Below are 23,287 nucleotides of genomic sequence, written 5' to 3'. Positions count from 1 at the left end.
AGGGGATATAACATGAAAAATAAATAGGCAAATAAAAAAGTTGATTTAGAAAATCACAAAAATAAGGTACTCATAAACAAACTGTAGTATAGTTAGATTGAATTATCGGTGCATTATTTATTTGAAAGCTCTGATCAAGCTCTGATCTTAAATATTTGAATAGTTAATGCACTTAAACAATGTACATAGATCATTTAGAATAATTTAAGGGTAATATTGAATAATTTAAGAGCCATATTAATTTAATAAATATCCTCATATTATAGGATCGATCATACCAAGGGATGCCCAGGATATTCTATGGATAAAATTCTTCATAAAGCCAGTAAAAATAGACTACTGAATTAAATATTTCTTTTCAAATACAATGCTAGACAATTCAAACAAAATTACTTATTCTCTACATGACACATTGGTTATGTCCCAAATGGCAACCTAACCCCTATATAGTGCAGTACTTTTGAGAGGGCCCATGGGGCTCTGGTCAAAAGTAGTGCACTAGATTTAAATTTTAGTCATTTAGCAGACGCACTACATAGGGAATAGGGTGCCATTTGGTATGCAGACATTCTGTGTCTTCGACCATTAAGGATGCAATTCCTACGTCAACATCTTGAACAAACCACCATTTTCACCTGTCAATACCAACATAGAAGATGGATAGATTGGGTTCCCACTAGATGGCCAAACTGCAAAATTGTCTATATCATAAAAATGTATGAAACAAAACATTTTAGGGTTAGGCATAAGGTTAGCAGTGTGGGTAAGGTTAGAGTCACGGTTAGGTTTAAAATCAGATTTTAAGAATATAAATTGTAGAACTAGACAGAACTGACTTTGCAACTTGGCCAGATAGTGACGGAATAGAGGGAGTATGAGAAAGAAGTGGTCAAGGTTCCATTTACAGTGCAAAGGGAAGGAAGACAACACCAATATTTCCCCACAAAATCAAAATGAACAAAGCCGTTTTGACATACAATTCAAAATCATGAAAAATAAAAAAGGTACTAAATGAAGGCATAAGTAACAAAAAACTATGTACACATTAAAAAAATAACATGTAAAAGTCCTGTTTTTGAAAGCATTTCAATTCCTATGCCATCATTATAAAAACACCTAAACAATACTGGACAATGTTAACCAAACAAAACATTCAACTTAGTTTTCCACCTTATGGTCCTAAAGAGAAACCATAATATTACATCACCCACTTTGACAATAAATAAAAAAATATGATAGAAAAACAACAGTACTTATGAAACAAATCTAACAAGAATCTTCTTTGTTCCCTGAACATTTCTTTTTTTTTGCAGTAGCCCTGGTTCTTTCCATACAAACATTATAGTCTGTTTAATCATAGTACAACAGCTGTAGCTTCAATCATGGTCAATCTACAGTATTTTACAGCATAACTAGGGGCCATTTAGGGCCGGTTTCCCTGACACAGATTAATCCTAGTCCAGGACTAAAAAGCACGGTCATTGGAGAATCTTCATTGAAATAGATTTTTAGTCGACAGTGGTATTCAATCTAATGATGCAACCCTAAAATCGGTCAATTTCGATTTTAACATAAACAAATAACCTTCAATTTCATCTCTTATCAAAATGAAAATAATCCAATAAACACATTTACTTCATAAAAGTTGATTTTTCAAATTATCTTTCTCAAAAAACATTTACATATTATTGTATGGGACAATATACAATCCCCCAAAAACACCACTGCAATTCCCCCAACTTTGAATACCACTGGTATAGGACTATGCCTAATCTGTGTTTGGGAAAGTGCCCCTTAGTGTTCATAATTTCAATGAAAAATCTATAAATATAAAGGACGAGACCCCAAGAATAACTGTCAGCACTAGACCAGGACAGACAGGGATGTTCAACATGATGTTACACTCCATCAAAGTTGCACAGTGCCTCACCGAGTACAGAATTTACCTCTACGGTTGAGATCTCTCAGTCAGCGTTTGGGCTTAGATTGCAAAACCCATGGTCCGAATGACAAGGGTATTATTTATGATGTGAGCTCAATGACTCTGCAAGGCTGACGAGAGCTCTCATAGCTTAGCCTTTCACATTCTAATCTTAGCCTTGTACTAGTTACATCATCATCACCTGGGTCACTACAGTTCCTCTCACTGTACTGTACAGGAACTGTGACTAGACACTAACAAGCCTCCTACTGCCATGATGCAGCAAAAACAATTGCACCACTGCATTGGAGTTTCCAATAGGATGTGTGATTCATTAACACATAGCTGGTGTCATTGAGGCAATAACTCACGGAGGCACGGTGTCTTTCTTGGGCGGGATATTCAGACAACTGTGTGCAGTATGTACACACAGGCTGGGGCATGGACTCAGAACAAACACACCTTTCACTACAGGAGTGAAGGAATTCCTAAAAAGCACCTGTTCATCCACTCTGAGGAAAACAGTGATGCCCTTATGATGAGAAAGCAATTGGTGAAACGTGCACAAAACATGTTTATTAAATGTAACAATGGAAAAAAACTAATATTTGGTTTTGTCACTGAATGGTCATCGGGAGTCAAGATGATTTCAGGAAATGCTCTGCGATGATTGATAGGACAAGATTAAGGTCTGGAGAGACTTACGATCTTTAGGGGGTCACCGCTGATGTTACTTCCTCTGATGATGTCAGAGGTGGCGGGCTGTGGGTAGCCGGTGGAGCAAGCCCCCCCCAACCCCCCCCTCCTCTCCACACAGTATATTTATTCACAATGTCCCAGATGAGTGATGTAGTGCATGCAAGTTTTAATAAGTTTGATCCCTCTTTTTCAAACCCACTCCTCTGGTACGTATTGTAAGAAAACAACAACAGATAATACCATTTGTCCAGAGTTAATATTTGTACGTAAAAAGAAAATAGTTTGTTAGTAGGGTGCCAGAGGCAGTCAGTCAGTGGTCAGTGCTAGTGGTCAGTCTCACTCCAGGCCAAAGGTACTGGTCTCCTCCACAGCGATCAGCAGTTTCTCATACAGCATGGTGTAGGAGGGGTACGGGGGAAGGTCCAGGCGGTTGAAGCACGTGTGAGCCCTGAAAGAGAGGAGAGGAGCAGTACAGTATGTCAGGGACAATACTGTATCAGGCACCGTCAGGGAAAGTCTGAATAAGTCCCCAATATGAGAATTCGATTGGTCTATTAATAACGTCCAATATGATGTGTTTATACTGTAAGTCCAGGGTTAACTGTAAATCTGACTCATGGACATTGTTTATCTCTTCCACCAATAATGAGAAAGCCCTAGGTTGAAATGTTATTCGTTAGCCATGGCATTCCCATCTCCAACCTCAGCCTTATTTAGCTTCCTTACTGCTGACACTGTGCTTCCTACACAATGACAAACACTACCACTTTCTCTCCTCCACAGCGAAATGGGAGCCCTCTCCTTTCTGCTGACATAGTTAGCTTTAAATGAGTTCTTCTCTCGTTTGCCAAATAAATGTCCAATGCAGGTCTAACAAGGTGAAAGGTATACAGCAAATACTGTACAGGCGTCAAATATAGCACTGTTTGCAATGCAACCAATTCAGAGGGATCCTATGAAAATTGGAATATGAAAATAGAAGTAGGCCCAGGGGGTGCGTAAGGATTCAGTACTCATTTCAGCAAATTGAACTTCATATCATGTCTTGCACTAGTGAGTGACCATAATAACCTGTGTGTTCCAAACCCTGCAGCTCGCCTGGCTTTAGACACCAGCGACACATAGTGTTGTAGAAGCACTGTATACTGTGTGACCTGGGTGGTGTTCACTATAAGGCACACATAGCAAAACATTTAGCAATGGAAAATATCCACAAGGATTTGTCATCAGATAGTAGGCTACTTCCCTGTTTCACTCTGTTTGGTACCTACTGAACATGACCCAGCCACTTCTCCATCAACAACTATTTGCACACAAGCAAGCAACCGCACGCTAGTAGCGTTTATACGCTAGTAGAAAATATGCTAATGGTTTGACTTTTATGAACCTCTGCTACACCACGTACAATTTACTAATTTGTGTTGAAATGACAAATAATGTCATCTGCTTCCAATGCAATTGTTTAATAATCTAAAAGATTGTCTAAACCAAATGTTTTTCACCAAGTTTTAGAACAAGGTGGGGGTGTGACAAGTATTTTCGCTCCTGAGAAAACTGGTTATACCTCTCTGTAAAGCTGTCTGGCACTATAAGAAGATTACAAAGTGGAACTCTAAATGTAATGGTTGAGTAAACACACCCGTGGCCGTTTCATTCATTCCCCATATGGGTAATATAAGCCTTGATACCACACTCAACCAGCTGACAGTATGGAGAATATATATAATAAAGAGAGGGAGAGGGAGAGAGATAGAGAGGTAGTTACATCCGTCACGTGTGTGAGAATAGAATGCTTGCACTATGCAAACTTTGGATTACATGACAATATCATGTGGTCTGAATGAGAGTGCCTCAGGTAAGGGAAGTAAAAACCGGGTGAAAGGGATAACGCCTGAAATGGGCAAATGTTTTTGTTTGAGTGACCACCTAATTTCCAATGACAGCTGACTGACATACTGCATTTGTGTGGTGTTGATTTTGTACTTTGAGAATTGTCAATGGCAGATAAAATAGTATTAGTTTCAAAATAGATCATCTCAAAGCCAGTTTCTTTGTGACTTTTCTTTGTTTCTGGATGTTTTTGTGTCCAGGACAAAACAATTGCTGCTGTCTGGGGCCTCATGAACACACTAACAAAAAAAACATAAGCTGCCTTTCAGCCAGGTAAAAATGTGGACAAGGACAATAACGATATGGAATAAGAAAGTACTGTCCCAAAGTTGGGATTGCAGTCTGTTCTATGTTCTAACGGAGGTCATATTGGCTGCATTTACACAGGCAGACCAATTCCGATCTTTGTCCACTAATTGGTCTTTTGACCAATCAGATCTCATAATAGCCCAGTCGCATAAGCTGTTGATATATTTTTAAAAAGCAGACAGTTCCCTTTTAATTTCCTTTAAAAATATTCTCTCTACAGCCCTTCCTATGAGGTGAAAGACTGTATTTTGCTCCAATGTCTGTCCCTAAATACGCCTCAGAGGGTGTGGCTACATGCTTTAATAATTCTAAATGGCCACATTTAGCATGTGTTTACAATGGACCTTTTAAGTGTGTGGCAGGTTACAGTACATTTGACCCCAGAACCAGGTTTACTGTACTATATCCTAGTGGGCAAAGATGTCAATTCAACATCTATTCCACGTTGGTTCAACGTCATTTCATTAAAATGACGTGGAAACAATGTTGATTCAACCAGTGTGTGCCCAGTGGAATATCTCTCTGGATCTTTCCATCTCCTTGTAGTGGAATAATTACATTAGTCAATGAAATAACCTCTTCATTCCAGAATAGAGCACCCAAAACAATGCACTCTGCTTATAAGAATCTGCTTATAGAGTAGTTGTAAAAAATGTACTTACAATGTAGTTTGCTTTTATTAAGAGTTGAAACTAGTTGATTATAAGAATGAAACTTGTCCAGGACAGATATGATTCTTATAAGAGGAGTTAATTCCAAACTATATATTTATTAATATGTTGGTATATTTTCGGTCCAGTACCTTGGTAGAGAGGTGACCTTGCCCCACTTCTCGATGCAGAAGCGTCGTAGGCCGTTGCTTCCCCGTAGGGCAGCGAAGCCTTCGTATGGAACGCTGGAGGTGCCTGTCACAAACTGCAGCAGCCGCAGCCTTTGCTCGTTGTTGAAGCGTTCCACCGCACCCCAGAACCACCGCATCACTATGTGGCCGTCATGGTAACCTGGGGAAGGAGTCATTAGGATTCATTAGGGGTCATTGGTGAGGTCAGTCTGTGTAGGTATAAGTGACTGGTACCAAACCCTGGTTATCGTCACTGCTCTGTAGTCTGCGTCAACCGTACATACAGGTGGTTGCTACACATTGCAGGTGAAAGGGACTGAGTCATCCCCTTACTTAGTGTTTGAGAAATGTGCTTATTAACTGCAAGTCATTGTCATTACTATTAATACTGTTACCTCAATTAATAGTTAATAATTAATAGTTTTACCTCAACTACCTCAACTAGCCGGTGCCCCCGCACATTGACTCTGCACCGTTACCCCCCTGTATATATAGCCTCCCCTACTGTCACTTTATTTTACTTCTGCTCTTTGTTTTTCTCAACACTTTTTTTTGTTGTTGTTTTATTCTTACTTTTTTGTTTAAAATAAACGCACTGTTGGTTAAGGGCTGTAAGTAAGCATTTCACTGTAATGTCTGCACTTGTTGTATTCGGCACATGTGACCAATAAAATTTGATTTGATTTGATTTGATTTACTGTGGACAGAGAAGCTAGCTCCCATTCTGAGGGCAAATGTAATGTTCACCACTTTCTCTCCATTTTGAAAGTTTTCACTTTAAATGACAAACTGCAATCTAAACAGGGCGCTGTTTGCTTTGGAGGCTGTGGTGAGGAGGCGGCTGACTGCAGGCTTTCCAGTCCGGCTAGTGATCCAATCCATCCACAGCAAACTGAGGTCTTTGCCAAACGAAAGGGCAAATGGCTCCAATTGTGTAGATGATGAGTTTGGCCAATTAAGAGCTTAGCCATAATGAGAACCAGATGAGCAGCCTGGCAGCTGGAGCACTGCCTTCTGGGTGATTAATGATTTATGGATGTTTATGGGCATTTCGGGGCTTGCCGGCCCCTCTGCCACATCTGTCTGTTCAAAGGAGGCCGAGAGAAATTGCAACGGCCCTCATGATGTGGCCGTAATCAGATACAGACGCACACTCTCTTATGTCAGGTGACATGGTGCATATGCGCTAATGAGGCCGTGAGATGGATGTTCAGGCATGTTTTACTTGGCATTGACCGCTCTGTGTCATTACTGTACTCTAGCAGGCCTGTCAGTTGGAACATATGGACACTAGTACTTTGTTATGCAGAAAGGGACACATTGATTTATGCTTCCAAAAATATAGGTTTTACATTAAACAGAGCATGACTGTCACTGACAGCTTTTTGACCATCACTTGGTCTGTCAGTCTTTTTACATTCCTACTTTCTTCCCTCGCCTGTGGGGTCTGCAGCACTGTCAGTTTCAGTTTGAACTCTTAGAAAAAAAGGTACTATCAAAGTTCTAAAAGGGTTCTTCGGCTGTGCCCATAGGAGAACCCTTTTTGGTTCCAGGTAGAAACCTTTTTGGGTTCCATGTAGAACCCTCTGGGAAAAGGGTTCTACCTGGAACCAAAAGGGTTCTACCTGGAACCAAAAAGGTTTCTTCAAAGGGCTCTCCTATGGGGACAGCCGAAGAACACTTTTAGGTTCTTGATAGCACCTTTTTTTCTAAGAGTCAATAGTACTTTTTTTACTTTAGAAAAAAAACAATTTCCCTAGGACACTTCACAAGAAGACTATCCCATAACAGAAATAGAAGCACTCAGATGTCTGCATTGATCTTTACTTTCTCACCTCCTCTGTACTCTGTGTTGGTCCTCCAGTCGTTGAGGTCGATCTCAGCCGTCCCTGCGATGACCAGCTCCAGCTCTCTGGCGTCAAACACCGACACCAGACGAGAGTCTACCACCTGGGGCCAGAGGAGAGTTGGAGTGGGGATTAGGGAAGTCAATAGATGATTGCCTGTTGTTCCACAAATGAATGGAATTCACCTGGCAATGGTGAGATGGAATAATGTCTCTGACACTTCCTCTAGGGCCATACCTTCCTTTGGAATTTACAGATCGAAAGGAACTGGATAGGTGTAAGCGTCATGATAATGGGGAGGATCCGCCATATTGTTAATACCCATCCTATTCCTTCAGATCTGCAAACACTGAGGGGTTAGTAGGGGTTAAGGGCCATGGGGGATGTTCTAGGTTTGTGATGTACCTCATAGAAGCCTCGGACCAGGGCCTCAGTCTGCTGCACCACCCCACGCTCCACCCTCCACTTGGCCATGCGCTCAATGTACTCCTTCTTGTTCTTCTCCGTCACCTGAAGGTTGGAGCCGCCCGACTTCAGCTCCCGCTCCGTCACCTGACACAAGAAATGGCAAACAGGAAATTATGTCAGAGTACTGTATTTATGAAGGGTGTGTGGCGTGGGGACCATTTTGTGGCTAAAATAACTTTTGATTCTTTGACCTCCCAACAAAAGATGTACTCTGGTTGGGTGGGCAGATGTTAACTTCGAAATTAAACTTTAAAGTGAAACTTCCAACAAATTTTTAATTCTGTCCTGGGCAGAAGAATATAATACTTTATTGATAAAGTACTCAATTTCCCCAAGTTACTACATACTAAAAAGTGACAGGTCAGGCTAAGCAGAGACAGTCAAAGCCCTAGTGCCTGGTGGCCTACCTCTGACTGACCCCTAACTGAGACTGACCCCTAACAGACTGACTCCTAACTGAGACTGACCTGGCCAAAGACCTCCTCATTGACGGTGAAGGTGAGGTCCAGGATGTCAGTGATGTCATTTTCCTTCATCCACTGGAGACTCTGATGGAACTCCTCATCCAGATACTCCAGATCACTCAGGTCTGTGGCTCTGTGGGAACATCACACATTGACTGGTTGACTGATTGATTGATCTGATGTTACAGTAGGATTCCTTTTAGTCGACGTGTAGCATGATGCAATGTTAGTACAGAAACATTGTACAGGGAGAGTTGTGAGTAGGGTGTGTAGGGTAGATTGTGGCAAAAGGCAGACGTGTGTGTGTGTGTAGGGTGAAGCGGGGTAATTGAGGTACAGAGGTAAGAGTGTGTAGGATAGATTATGGTACAGGTGTATGTGTGTGTGTGTGTGTGTTTAGGGTAGATGGAAGCAAAAGGGTGGTCAATGCACTCACAGTCTGAGGAGGGCCTTGTAGAAGGGCCGTGTGAAGAAGGCATCCAGTAGATACTGGTGGATCAGGGCCAGGCCTAGAATACGCCCACTGAAGCGGAACCTAGGAAGAAAGGGAGACGAGGAGAGGAATCCACTTTAGACTATTGAGGGGCAGGCCATGGTCTTGGACAGGATAAGCTGCATAAACCTGTCTTTGTCTTCCAAAGGTAAAAACTGTGGAAAAGCGCTATCAACTGTTCAGGAAAGGGTCTATTCTCAAGGAATAATGGATGTTGTTGGTTAATGGTATAATTGACAGTAATTTACTTTCAACGTGTGACTGGTAATTAATGACTCGGCAGAGTGCCAACAGCCAAGCTATAAACTTCACCCTCATTGGTTCAAGTCTATCCTCCAATGACAGGCTAATTGGAATGCTATGGCAACCATTTCGTGTCCATGAAGAAGCTTAATTTCCGGTGACAAATGAACTGAGCTAACAAGGCTGCATTTCCACTAAGAGTAAAACAGAGAATAGCACAGGGTGTTGGCTACATTTCATAGCTTAAATCAGTTTCTCCTCTATTTGTTTAGTTTTTCAGTCTATGCTATTACAGTAGTCATTTGCCTGAGTACACAAGTCATTTGCGAAGTTGAAAACCAACAATCCTTGTACTATTCCCCACTGCTTCAGGGTTGACACAGACGGTAAATACATCATACCATGTTTACTAGTGTCATTATGTTTGTGTCAAGGGGAAGGTTAAACAATGCTTGGTTTTACATGACTCCCCTAGTCCCACCAATAAAATGCTAATGAGCGATAATAACCCTATACAATTTGATGACCTACAACAGTTGCATGGTGATCATAAAATCCTTGGTCCTCCTTGGTTAAAGATGCACAGAAACCAACTGTAAAACATCTGGTTTTATTTGTATTTTTATTCATTAATAGTCTCTTGGCTAAGCCTCCCTTGAAGAAGAGATTCATATCTCAATGGCTGCATTTACACAGGCAGCCCAATTCTGATCTTTGCCCAATTATTGGCAAAAATCTGATCTGATTGGTCAATAACCAATTAGTGGCAAAATATCAAAATTCGGCTGCCAGTGTAAACACAGACAATGGGTCACCTGATCGAAAACCTGGATAAAAAAGTAATTGTTATGATAATATGCTCTCCCGGTGTATCAGTCCTCACCATTCCAGATGGTTCTCAACGAAGGCAGACATGGGGCTGATCTGGACGGTGTAGGTGTCATTGGCTGAGTACTCAAACAGGCCGTAGTAAGGGTTGAATAGCTCTTGGGACAACAGGAAGAAGAACTCCCTGGAGGGGCCGCTGTAGTCCAGCCTAGAGACGGGGGACATGGGGGATGTAGTTTTAAAAATACATGGCAATGAGTTCACACGCTTCCACGCACACGTCCGCGTCCATGCACACACGCGCTTACCCCTCCTCTCCCAAGAAGGTGATGTAGAGCTTGTTCCTCTGCAGCTCCTTGCGGGAGTAGGCCATCACCTGATTGAAGGTGCCCTCCAACAGGTGGTCTCTTCTGATGATCAGTCTGGGACAATAATTTAATGGTTAGCAAACTACAGTTCCTGTACAAACTGCATATCTCCTCTCATCACATTGTCATACTTGGTCTTATGGAGCTAGTCAGAACATTGCAGATAGAAATGCTGACATAATCCAAAATGCTACATGGTAGAGAATCATCTACTGTATCTATCTCTATCTGTAGATTCTGCTTTCTTGCAACATCTACTGTAAGTCCTTGACGTATAATTACCACCAGGGGGCAGGTATCAGCATGTACAAGCATGCGTCATACACACACACACATACTTACTTGATCTTCCCTGGCCCCTGGCCATAGCCCTTAGCTTCCAGCTTCCTGTAGAAGTTGCGCAGTTTGGCTTCAAAGTCTCTGCGGTATGGAGCCGGGGCTCGGGCCCTCTGTAAGCCTGCCAACACACACTCACACACACACACACAGTGAGCGATAGCCCTAACTTAAATCTAAGCTAATACAACTGCAATCAATACCTTACACATACATAATTCATGGGCTCATATAGCCTCAAGGCCCAGTGAAAAACACAGGCAGTTATGGGCAGTTGTTAAGAGTTCAAAACGTTCCCCACTAGTGTAGCCGAGCCAATGATCATCCTTGTTGTTGTATTTTTTTTGGTCACGTTCTGACGCCTGAAGCACTTCCACATCCCTAAGGAGGACCTGGTGACCGTATTCACCACCTAATATACAGTGTACATCCGACTAGCGGTGGAATATGCTGCCCCAGTTTGGCATGCAGGGATAACCAAGGGACAATCCGATACCATCGAGAGAGTCCAGAGAAGAGCAGTTCATATCATCATTGGCACATTTGTGATCCATCAGTCAACTAATTTTTCGACTTGACTTGAAGCCAGCCCCAGTGAAGCCAGCCCCAGTGAAGCCAGCCCCAGTGAAGCCAGCCTCAGTTCAACAGAGCAAGGGAGGAGAAAAGTACTACTCAGATGCATGCACCTGGGCCTACCATCACTTCACACACACTCGCAGGGAAAGTATCTCGATCCTTCGCAAGATCACTTTTTAAATCCGATCCCTACCGCCGTATCCTCCCACTTCAGCGATCGTCTGTGAGCCTACACCAGACCCGCTCCTCAACTAAAATGGAACTGATCCACTGCAGGACTGAGTGTTTCTGTTGCAGCGCCCGTCACAGCGATGGTTCACCTGCTGACCGGTTGACGATTAACATAATATTCTGTTGTTTAGTGTATTTTAATTTGTATTGCCAATTGTAATATTCAAATGTAAGCTGTATTCACAATTCAGCATGTTGCTGCCATTTGTACAATATTCTGTTGAAAAAGCAGTGCAAAAAAAACTACTCTCTCTTCTCTCAACAGAGATCAAAGGCAGAGAAAATGCAGCATCATTCCCATCCAGGTTTGCCTCCCTCCCGCTGTGGCCCTGCTCCCATTAATCCATTAATAGCTCCTCTGCTCTCATCAATAATAATACGAACCCCAGACACCTCATCATGGCCTCTTAACGACTCTATCAGCTCATTAACGCTGCATGGCCACGCTCTAATGTAGCACAGCAGGGCCTTTCATGGGGAGTGGTAATCGTAGTGTGAGGATGTTAGCTGCTAGATATTTATAACTAACCCAAGATATACTGAACAAGAATATAAATGCAACAATTTCAAAGATTTGACTGAGTTACAGTTCATATAAGGAAATCAGTCAATTGAAATAAATTCATTAGGCCCTAATCTATGGATTTCACATGACTGGGCAGGGGCGCAGGCATGGGTGGGCCTGGGAGGACATAGGCCCACCCACTTGGGATCCAGGCCCACCCGCTCAATCACAATTAGTTTTTCCCCACAAGGGCTTTATGACAGACATAAATACTCCTCAGTTTTATCAGCTGTCTGGGTGGCTGGTCTCAGACAATCCTGCAGGTGTCACGGTTCCCTCAGACAGAACCCAGAAGCAGACCAGGACAAGGAGAGTTGAACGAAGGTGAGGGTTTATTACAGATTCAAAAAGGTGCAGAATAATCCAGGGACAGAGCGGGCGGCGTGGATGAGTTGTTGAGGGTGCAGTTGTTGGTCCAGTGATGGCTCGGCAGCCGCCGACCATCAGGCAGAGGTAGGGTGAAGGTTCCGGACGAGTGACTGCAGATGGAACAAAAACGGAGGTAGTAACAATAAACCAACAAGGTACCAAACAACAAAACTAACGCTAGACGCTCTAGGACTGATACTCTGATACACCTACTGTTCATGGCTAACGATCCGGCAGGAACTGGATGTTCGGCCAGAGCCTAAGAAGGGTGATGATCAGGACCAGGTGTGCAGATTGCTGATGGGATGCAGGTGCGGAAAACAAGAGCGCTCCCGGAGCGTTCCCGAACCCTCGGGAAACTGGAGATTACGAACAGGAACACTAGTCACCAGACAGGACCCGACTCAGACAGCCGGGATCGTTACAGTACCCCCCTCCGACGAACGCCACCGGGCGGACTCCCGGAGCGCCAGGATGGAGGCGGTAGAAGTCACTGATGAGGTCCGCATCTAGGACCTGTCGCCGCGGAATCCAACTCCTCTCCTCAGGACCATACCCTCCCAGTCCACGAGATACTGGAAACCCCGGCCCCGCCGTCTGGAATCCATGATGCGCCGCACCGTGTAGGCAGGACCACCTCCGATCATCCGAGGAGGAGGAGGAGGAGGCGGAGGAGGCAACAGAGGACTGAGGAAGACAGGCTTGAGGCAGGAGACATGAAAGGTGGGATGGACTCTGAGCGTCCTCGGTAGTTTGAGTCGAACTGCCACTGGATTGATCACCTTCTCCACCACAAACGGACCAATGAACTTCGGTAACAACTTCCTAGACTCAGTCCGTAACGGAAGATCCCGTGTGGCCAACCAAACCCTATCTCCGATGGTATAGGTGGGAGCGGGGGATCCGGCGACGATTCGCCTGGAGCTGATACCGGTCCGAAACTCTAAGGAGTGCCTTTCTGGCCCGATGCCAGGTCCGGTGGCAACGACGAATATGGGCCTGAACAGAAGGCACTGAGAGCTCCTTCTCCTGAGAAGGAAACAGGGGAGGTTGGTAGCCATACAGGCACTGGAAGGGAGACATCCCAGTGGCAGATGTAGGAAGAGTATTGTGGGCATACTCAACCCAAGGCAACTGAGAGACCCAGGAGGTGGGGTTGGAAGAGACCAGACAGCGTAGCGTGGATTCCATCTTCTGGTTGGCTCTCTCCGCCTGACCATTGGATTGGGGGTGAAAACCAGATGTGAGACTGACTGTAGCTCCAATGGCCAAACAGAAGGACTTCCAGACAGCAGAGGTAAACTGAGGGCCACGGTCGGAAACGATATCACTGGGCAACCCGTGGACCCTGAAAACCTCCCTAACCAGGATCTCGGACGTCTCGGAGGCAGAGGGAAGCTTGGCAATTGGCACAAAGTGGGCGAACTTGCTGAATCTGTCCACGATAGTCAGAACGACCGTGTTCCCCTCAGAAGCGGGCAACCCAGTGACGAAGTCCAGGGCCAGATGCGACCATGGTCGCCGGGGAATAGGAAGGGGGTGAAGTAGTCCAGAGCTGGGCCGATTGGTACTCTTATTCTGCGCACACACTGGACAGGCAGCAACAAACCCCCGAGTATCCTCGGCCATGGCAGGCCACCAAAAACGTCTGCGAAGAAACGCCATTGTCCGAGCCACGCCAGGGCTGACAAGCCATCTTGCTGGCGTGGGACCATTTGAGGACAGCAGGACGAACCGACTCGGCACAAACAACCGACCGGGTGGACCGTTACCGGGACCGGGCTGAGTCCGAAGGGCCGCCAGCACCTCCTCCTCAATCCTCCACATAACTGCTCCCACGACGCAGTTCCGGGGGAGAATTGTCTCGGTCTTGGACCCACTCTCCTCCGTCTTGGAGAACATCCGGGACAAGGCGTCCGCCTTGCCGTTCTTAGATCCAGGTCGGAACGTCAGGAAAAACTTGAATCGTCCGAAAAACAACGCCCACCTGGCCTGACCGGGGAGTTGAGACGTTTAGCCGATTGCACGTAAGCAAGATTCTTGTGGTCAGTCCAGACAATAAACGGTTGCTCCGCCCCCTCCAACCAGTGGCGCCACTCCTCCAAGGCAAGTTTCACCGCGAGAAGCTCCCGGTTACCCACATCGTAATTCCTCTCCGCAGGCGAAAGGCGACGAGAGTAGTAGGCGCAGGGATGGAGTTTACTGTCCGTGGAGCATCGCTGCGACAGGATGGCGCCAACTCCCACATCAGACGCGTCCACTTCAACGACGAACTGACGGCCCGTGTCCGGTTGAGAGAGAATCGGTGCGTTGGTGAATCGCCTCTTCAAATCCAGAAACGCACGATCCGCCTCCGGATTCCACTTGAAGGTCCTGATACTGGAAGTCAAGGCAGTTAATGGAGCGGCCACACGGCTGTAATCCCGGATGAATCTGCGGTAGAAATTCGCAAACCCCAAAAATCTCTGGAGCTGCAATCTCGTACCGGGCTGGGCCCATTCCAGAACCGCTCTAACCTTCTCCTGGTCCATCCTAATCTCTCCCCTGGAGATGATGTACCCGAGAAAGGATGTCGTGTGGGCGTGAAACTCGCACTTCTCGGCCCCTTCACGAACAGGCGATTCTCCAACAATCGCTGCAGAACCTGCCGGACATGCTGGACGTGGTCGGAAGGTTCCTTCGAGAAGATCAGAATGTCATCCAGGTAAACGAACACGAAGAGACCGATCATATCTCTCAGGACGTCGTTCACCATACTCTGGAATACCGCTGGAGCATTGGTCAGTCCAAACGGCATCACCTGATACTCGAAGTGACCCATCGGTGTATTGAAACCCGTCAACCACTCGTCCCCCTCTGATCCGGACCAGGTGATACGCATTGCGTAGGTCTAGCTTGGTGAACACCGTAGCACCCTGTAAGGAGTCGAAGGCAGAACTCATCAAGGGCAGGGGATACTTGTTCTTGACCGTGATGTCATTCAACCCCCGATAATCAATACACGGTCGAAGAGAGCCATCCTTCTTACCCACAAAGAAGAATCCTGCCCCCAGGGGTGATGACGAGGGACGAACGAGACCAGCAGCTAGGGACTCCTTGATGTAGGTCTCCAACGCCTCACGTTCAGGTCGGGAGATACTGTATCAACCTTCCCTTGGGGTAGACAGCTCCAGGGACCAGGTTGATGGCACAATCATATGGTCGGTGGGGAGGGGAGTGACAGAGCCTTCTGCTTACTGAAAACTTCCCCAAATCGTGATATGTCTCGGGAACCAGGGACAAATCTGGGGGTTTAGCCTCAATCACCTGACTGGGAACCGAATGGGGGCAGGCAGTCTTGAGACAGTTAGCATGACAATCAAGGCTCCAACTCGTTACCTTGCCCGTCACCCAATCGAACGTGGGATTGTGTTCCTTCAGCCAGGGGTATCCAAGGACCAGAGGAACATGGGAAGACGGCAGAATGAAAAAATGAAATCATCTCAGAATGATTCCCCGACAACCGCATCTTAACCGGTTCAGTCCTCATCGTGATACGTGCCAGACTACTGCCGTTCAGAGTGGTCGCTTCAATGGCTTCCGGCAATTGCTCCTTGGAAAGCCCCAGCTGTTCCACCAACTCGGCATCAAGAAAGCTTCCATCGGCACCTGAATCGATAAAAGCGTTAAGCGCTAAGCTCTGATTCCTGTTCACAAGGGTAGCCGGGAAGCGGGGTCTGACAGAGGTACTGAGAGGTTGAAACTGGCTCGCTAAAAGTCCTCCCAACTTTAGCGAGCCGGGCAGTTTGACGACCGCCGGGAACAAGTGGAGATGTAATGTCCCGAGCGACCACAGTAGAGGCAGCAGTTGGTCTTACGTCTATGTTGACGCTCCTCCTTGGTTAACCCGTGCCGCCCCACTTGCATGGGTTCAGAATCGGGAGAGAGGTCCTCTCCACTAATCCTTTGTGGTGGAGAATGATCGACGTGTTCTGGTCCACCACCCGACCCGACTGGGAACTGAGAAGCTGATCGATTGAGACGGACCCCATTGCTTCTCCCTCCTTCGCTCTCGGACTCGATTATCCACCCGAATAGACAAGGCTACCAAGCTGTCCAGGTCACTAGGCTCCGGATAGGAGATCAACTCATCCTTGAGCTGCTCCGACAGACCCTGGTAAAAGGCCGCTTGCAAAGACTCCTCGTTCCACCCACTCTCCACAGCCAACGTCTTGAACTCGATCACGAAGTCGGCCACGCTACGAGTTCCTTGGTGAAGAGAAAACAGGCGCCTAGCTGCGTCCCCCCCCTCGGACGGAATGGTCGAAGAGCTTCCTCATCTCGGCCGTGAACCCCTGGTATGAAGCCATGCAGGGATCCTGTCGTTCCCAAACGGCTGAAGCCCACTCCAGCGCTCGACCACGCAGCAACTCAATCACAAAGGCTATCCTAGCCTTGTCTGTGGCATAAGAGTAGGGCTGTAGATCGAACACTAATCCACACTGCATAAGGAAGGAACGGCATCTTCCCAGCTCCCCCTCATATTTATCCGGCGTCGGAACCTTGGGCTCACGGAGGGACACAACTTCAGAAGCGGCAGGCGAGATGGGTGAAACCGGTAGTGGGTCCTCCACCGGACACTGGCGTTGGTTCTGGACCTCCGTCAGACCGGTAGAAAGGTTCCGAACTGACAACGCGATCTCCTGTAGTACCGTGCTATGATGGCCCAACATCTTCTCCTGCTGGGTAATGGCATGGCGAACAGAATCCAGGTCCGCTGGGTTCATTACTGGCGGATCGTTCTGTCACGGTTCCCTCAGACAGAACCCAGAAGCAGACCAGGACAAGGAGAGTTGAACGAAGGTGAGGGTTTATTACAGATTCAAAAAGGTGCAGAATAATCCAGGGACAGAGCGGGCGGCGTGGATGAGTTGTTGAGGGTGCAGTTGTTGGTCCAGTGATGGCTCGGCAGCCGCCGACCATCAGGCAGAGGTAGGTGAAGGTTCCGGACGAGTGACTGCAGATGGAACAAAAACGAGGTAAGTAACAATAAACCAACAAGGTACCAAACAACAAAACTAACGCTAGACGCTCTAGGACTGATACTCTGATACACCTACTGTTCATGGCTAACGCATCCGGCAGGAACTGGATGTTCGGCCAGAGCCTAAGAAGGGTGATGATCAGGACCAGGTGTGCAGATTGCTGATGGGATGCAGGTGCGGAAAACAAGAGCGCTCCCCGGAGCGTTCCCGAACCCTCGGGAAACTGGAGATTACGAACAGGAACACTAGTCACCAGACAGGACCCGACTCAGACAGCCGGGATCGTTACAGCAGGTAAAGAAGCCGGATGTGGAGGTCCTGGGCTGGCGTGGTTACACGTGGTCTGCGGTTGTGAGGCCAGTTGGACATACTGCCAAATTCTCTAAAACGACGTTGGATGTGGCTTATGGTAGAGAAATGAACATTCAATTCTCTGGCGGCAGTTCTGGTGGACATTCCTGCAGTCAGCATGCCAATTGCATGCTCCCTCAAAACATGAGACATCTGTGGCATTATGTTGTGTGACAAAACTGCATATTTTAGTGGCCTTTTATTGTCCCCAGCACAAGGTACACCTGTGTAATGATCATGCTGTTTAATCAGCTTCTTGATATGCCACACCTGTCAGGTGGATGGATTACATTGGCAAAGGAGAAATGCTCACTAACAGGGATGTAAACAAATTTGTGCACAGACATTTTAGAGAAATAAGCTTTTTGTGCATATGGAACATTTCTGGGATCTTCTATTTCAGCTCATGAAACACGGGACCAACACTTTACATGTTACGTTTATATTTTTGTTCAGTATAGTTATTCTGTGTCGTTTTCAATGGGAGCAAATGAAGCATAGTGAGCAGAGCCAAGGACGTGTTTGCGAGATCCTATTGCCGCGTTTTAGCATGTATCTGCATTTTTCTAATAGTGTGTGCAATAATTCAATTCGCCTGCACTACTTGTAAACAATTTGTTTTTCTTAAAACTTTAGCAAAGCTCCACGTCTACAAAACTTTGTGCACTCTGTTCGTAACAGATTCCAGTTTTGGGAACAGAAAACTGTATTGAGATCAGCAGAATGTTGTCCCAGTTCCATCTTGCTCCATCCTCTCCCACTGCCGGCCACTGGGCTTCCTCTCCCTCACCATATTACATCACAGAGGTTTTGCTCTATGGTGTGATATTTAAGCAATAAGGCCAGAGGGGGTGTAGTATATGGTCAATATACCACAGCTAAGGGCTGTTCTTATGCATGACGCATACCAGAGTGCCTGGATACAGGCCTTAGCCATGGTATAATGGCCATATACCACAAACCCCCAAGGTGCCTTATTGCTATTATAAAATGGTTACCAACGTAATTAGAGCAGTAAAAATAAATGTTTTGTCATACACATGGTATACAGTCTGATATACCACGGCAGTCAGCCAATCAGCATTCAGGGCTCGAACCACCCAGTTTATAATGGATTCTATTTCAGAGTGTAATTATTAATTCATAACTGGCGCTAGCAGCCCACAGTATGGTCTCACTGATATTTCATTGCCAGTGTAATTATGGGTATGCTATCTTTGTAAAGGCTGAGGATGGAATGTTGACACCATCAACCCTATTGCTCATTTAAATCACATATTGTGGTTTGCATTGAGTGGTGCTTGGGCTTCGTAATAGCTATTGTTCAAGAGGTGACTGGTTCTTTCCCTTAATGGGACTAATTCATAAGTGGCACTTGTTATGACATGATTTCATGTGGTTCTAAGGATCCTGATTGGCTTAGGTCCGTAGTGCAGTCCGAGTGGTTACCCTCACTTAAATAAATGATGCCTATTCAGACATGGTTTGGGGTATTTAGTTAGGTTGGATTGGAGGTGGCCCATGAGGCTAGAGCCCTGTACTTGGTTAGCATGCCTGCATGAGAGTTGATTGGCTGATCAGTGAAGTTAAAGGTGAGGGAGGACCCACCTGGGGAGTTTTGTAGCGAGGATCCGGGTGAGCAACGGGCGAGAAGCTGTACCCCGGGTGGAAGGAGTGGGGTGGAACATAGGACATGATTTCCTCCTCAAACAAACTTCAGGGGAGAGAGATAGAGAGGGATAAAGGGAGGGGAGAGAGAGGGAAAGGAGAGAGAGCGTTAAAGGGATTATCATTGCATTCTATACAGAAACTGTATGTAGATCATGTAGTCTGTGGACTATAAACCAATCAAATTACGGCTGCTGGCTGGTCTGTGGACTATAAACCAATCACATTACGCCTGCTGGCTGCTGGTTGTGGGCATGGGTATATAGGCCTAAAGTAATACAGTGTGCCCATGTGAAGGATGTAATCGGATTGGCTGTGAGACAGACAGTGAATGAGCCGTGGGACTAGATGCTCTGGGTTTACTGTAATCTAGCCAGCGTCCGGCCAGCGGAGCCCCGCAGAACCAGCCAAAACAACTGTCTAGTGTCAACAGCAACAGGGTAAACAACACTACCTCAGCAGAATGACCAGGTCAGCATCACAAGACAGCTTCTCCACCCCCTGTGAACCTTCCGTCTTGATGTAGTGGATCTTCTCCCTGATTGGTTGACAGAGTGAGAGCAGTCAAACATCCAGCCAAATTGTGACCTTAGAATTAACAGGTTCTATCGGCAAAAAGATGATTCTGAGATAATTGCCTTTAAACAAAAACGCACTGTACTGCCCTCCAATTATGAGACCCTGCCTGTTCACACTGACTCTGTTAATATAAAGAACTTCACCCTCACACAGGAAACTGGATCCCTTGTAGTCACACTTAAAATGACCTACAACATAAAGGCTTTATAGGGCATTCATAAAGTCTTCATAAAAACTAAATAAATACTTCACAAATAATGTATAACCAAGTCATAGGTGATAAAAGGTTATTACTGAACTTATTTGTTCAGAACGTAAACGCAAAATGGAATAAATACAAACTCATGAAACAATTCATAAAGCAATAATAAGTCTGGCAAAAAATACAATATATAGAGGTATATAGAGGATCACCTTAGTACATGGTTCCTGGCCAGGCTCGGCTGGCGCTCTTGAAGCATCTCAAAGATGTTTGGCTGGCGAAGGAACGCCACTATCTTGTCATTGTAAGCTGTGGTGATGGAGAGACAGAGGGGAAGGTTGGCATTTACTGGGATGACTCATGTACTGGAGGCAGCTCTGCAGAGTGGTCACTAGCTGGTACAGTCACAAAGTCATTTTACATTTACATTTACGTCATTTAGCAGATGCTCTTATCCAGAGCGACTTACAAATTGGTGCATTTACCTTATAGCCAGTGGGATAACCACTTTACAATGTTTTTTTTTTTTGGGGGGTAGAAGGATTACTTTATCCTATCCCAGGTATTCCTTAAAGAGGTGGGGTTTCAAATGTCTCCGGAAGGTGGTGAGTGACTCCGCTGTCCTGGCGTCGTGAGGGAGCTTGTTCCACCATTGGGGTGCCAGAGCAGCGAACAGTTTTGACAATCTGATTTTAAACTTAACCCTGACCTTAACCCTGACCTTAATCCTTAACCACACTGCTAACCCTAACCGTAAATACTTAAACCCTGATCAAATAACTCATTTTTGTTTTCATACATTTTTTACGATATAGACCATTTACTTTGCAGTTGGCCCACTTAGTGGAAACCGTTCAGTTCTGCCTCCAGGGCAAGATTCATGACAATAAACATCAACCTGGACAGAGGGCAGGAAGGTGAGGCGCAACAGTATCTCCAGTAAAATAATACAGTTAACAAAATGATGATTAAAACAAAGTGACATTTCTGTCAAATGGCCTTCATCAGACAGAGAAACTGAGGAGACAGAAGAGATGATGAAGTTAGCTCTGGTCCAGGGTGTTACATGCAGCTTGCTGATGCTGAGGTTCAGAATTAGCAAGCTGCACGTAAGGCGCTTGGACCAGTGCTACAGTATGAGTGATAGTGCTGAGATACTTCCTTCGGGTTTTTACTATTCACACAAATCACTAAAATAAGACTAAAATAAAGTGTTACATCTTGCTTTAATACTCTCCCACAATACTTTGCATTCCTTTTTAATCATTTTGTTGAATACTATCTATTCTTAAAGAATAAGAAAATATTTATTAGATACAAACTAATATAAGAAATGGATGGATGTTGTGTTAGTACTCTGTGGGTCCGGATAACTTCAAAAGATAACAGTTACTTTATAGTGTGGCTAGTTATTTAAAAATCCACCAACTGAAAGAGTGCGGGCAAGTGACTGGTCACACATCTCGCTCCTCCATACAAGAAAATGTTCCGAGAAAATGTCACGCTGTCATCGCTCAAAACATATCTGGATAACTTACTGTATGTCTAAGTGAACACAACTACCCCATTGAAACCCATTGCCGATGGAAGACGGCTGTCAGATTAAAACCGCCCATCACTCTGCCCTAGTCCTGACATGGCTGAGGAGAGGAGAGGGCATTCTGTGGCACTCTGGGCTTTGTAATTACAGCTAGCGCTAGCGGCTCAACCGCACCAGTCAAGACGCTACAGAGGCGGGAGGATGAGGGGGAACCATAGACTTATTGAGGGGAATGAGGAGGAATGGAAATTCCTGTGGCAAGCCAGCGTGTCTTTGAGCGCCACGCCAGCCGTGGTGGCTAGAGCTGTGTCTGTGGCCTGGCTGATTCAGGAACAGTTTTCAGGGTAATTAGGACAGAGAGTAAAAGGCGGAGTCTCTCAGGGGATGAGATGGAGTCACGCAATCATTGTCATAAGCAGAGAGACTCTCCATTGAGACAAGCTGTATGCTTCTGGTTTGGCCCTCACTAGAAACGCTTGGGGTGGATCAGTTGGTAGGAGGGTTGGATTCTTGCATGGACCACCTACACTGAATACCGGTATGCATGTTATCAAGATCATCTGGATGAAAGTCTGCTAAATGCCAAAAAATAAATAGACAAAATATGTGTGACTATGACTCTGCTGCAGTACTTACATGGTGCACCTAACAGTGTGGAGTCGGGGTGGTACTGGCTGCGTATGGTGGCCACCAGGCTGTTCCCAGGTCTGTGAATCAGGGAAGCTACTCGACTCCGGGACACATCAGATGCCTGGGACAAACACCACAAACACCACAAAGATCATCATCATTATGATGATCATCGTCATAATCTTAATAATCAGCTCATAGAAGACATTAGATGAGTGTACTATTGACTCCATTAGTAATGACAAAAAGACAATTCAATTCCATCCCAAGAGGATTCTCTCACCTCTCTGCACTGTAGCTGCGTAGTCTCTGCAGGTGCTGCCTGTGGGTTAGGTGGTTGGGCAGACGGCCGTTCTGTAAGGGGGATCCTGGGGTCAATGAAGGTTGTTGCCCGGCTGTTGTGGTCCACGAAAAAATGACTGGAAAGAGGAGGAAAACAATGTCAAACAGAGATTTACATGCACAGGACTTAAGATGAAGTATCAAGGGGAAACCTTCAACCATGGTACCTAAAGTTTCATTATATTGCACCATGGCTCAAGTATCTTTCCACTGTGGCTAGACATTATAGGTGGAATCCTGACTTCAGATAACTCAAGCTTCTTATTGACATCAATTATGGAATCGGGGAATAATCAGAATCTCTCAGAATTCTTAATTTCATCATTTGTCATTTCAGGACTAAGCTCCACCTCTCAATTTTAACTACAACCTAACTATAAGTGCATATATGTATTTTGGATAATGAGCAGACCTTTACCTTGCCCTGTGGGTCTGTTTTGATCTCCCAGCCTCGGGGGCAGCTCTAGTTGTGTGTCGGCAAACTTGTTGAGGAAAATCACCAG

At 45.6% G+C, this 23,287-nt stretch overlaps 1 protein-coding gene across 1 annotated transcript in view; it reads right to left on the bottom strand.

The window, feature by feature from the left end:
* Positions 1-2,725: 2,725 nt before the first annotated feature.
* LOC123491293 (E3 ubiquitin-protein ligase HECW1-like) overlaps positions 2,726-23,287 on the bottom strand; it is a 24,858-nt gene continuing 4,296 nt past the window's right edge. The window contains 15 exon segments of the mRNA XM_045221569.1: positions 2,726-3,068; positions 5,622-5,820; positions 7,496-7,610; positions 7,913-8,059; positions 8,443-8,572; positions 8,876-8,974; positions 10,059-10,211; positions 10,312-10,425; positions 10,714-10,828; positions 19,432-19,467; positions 19,470-19,537; positions 19,946-20,029; positions 20,485-20,581; positions 22,449-22,563; positions 22,726-22,861. Coding sequence (XP_045077504.1) covers positions 2,957-3,068; positions 5,622-5,820; positions 7,496-7,610; positions 7,913-8,059; positions 8,443-8,572; positions 8,876-8,974; positions 10,059-10,211; positions 10,312-10,425; positions 10,714-10,828; positions 19,432-19,467; positions 19,470-19,537; positions 19,946-20,029; positions 20,485-20,581; positions 22,449-22,563; positions 22,726-22,861 — 1,720 coding nt within the window. The 3' untranslated portion in view covers positions 2,726-2,956.

This window comes from Coregonus clupeaformis, chromosome 7 (assembly GCF_020615455.1).
Source record: "Coregonus clupeaformis isolate EN_2021a chromosome 7, ASM2061545v1, whole genome shotgun sequence".
Lineage (NCBI taxonomy): Eukaryota > Metazoa > Chordata > Actinopteri > Salmoniformes > Salmonidae > Coregonus > Coregonus clupeaformis.
The sequence above is the reverse complement of the archived record's forward strand: the minus strand, read 5'-3'. Positions and strand labels throughout refer to the sequence as shown.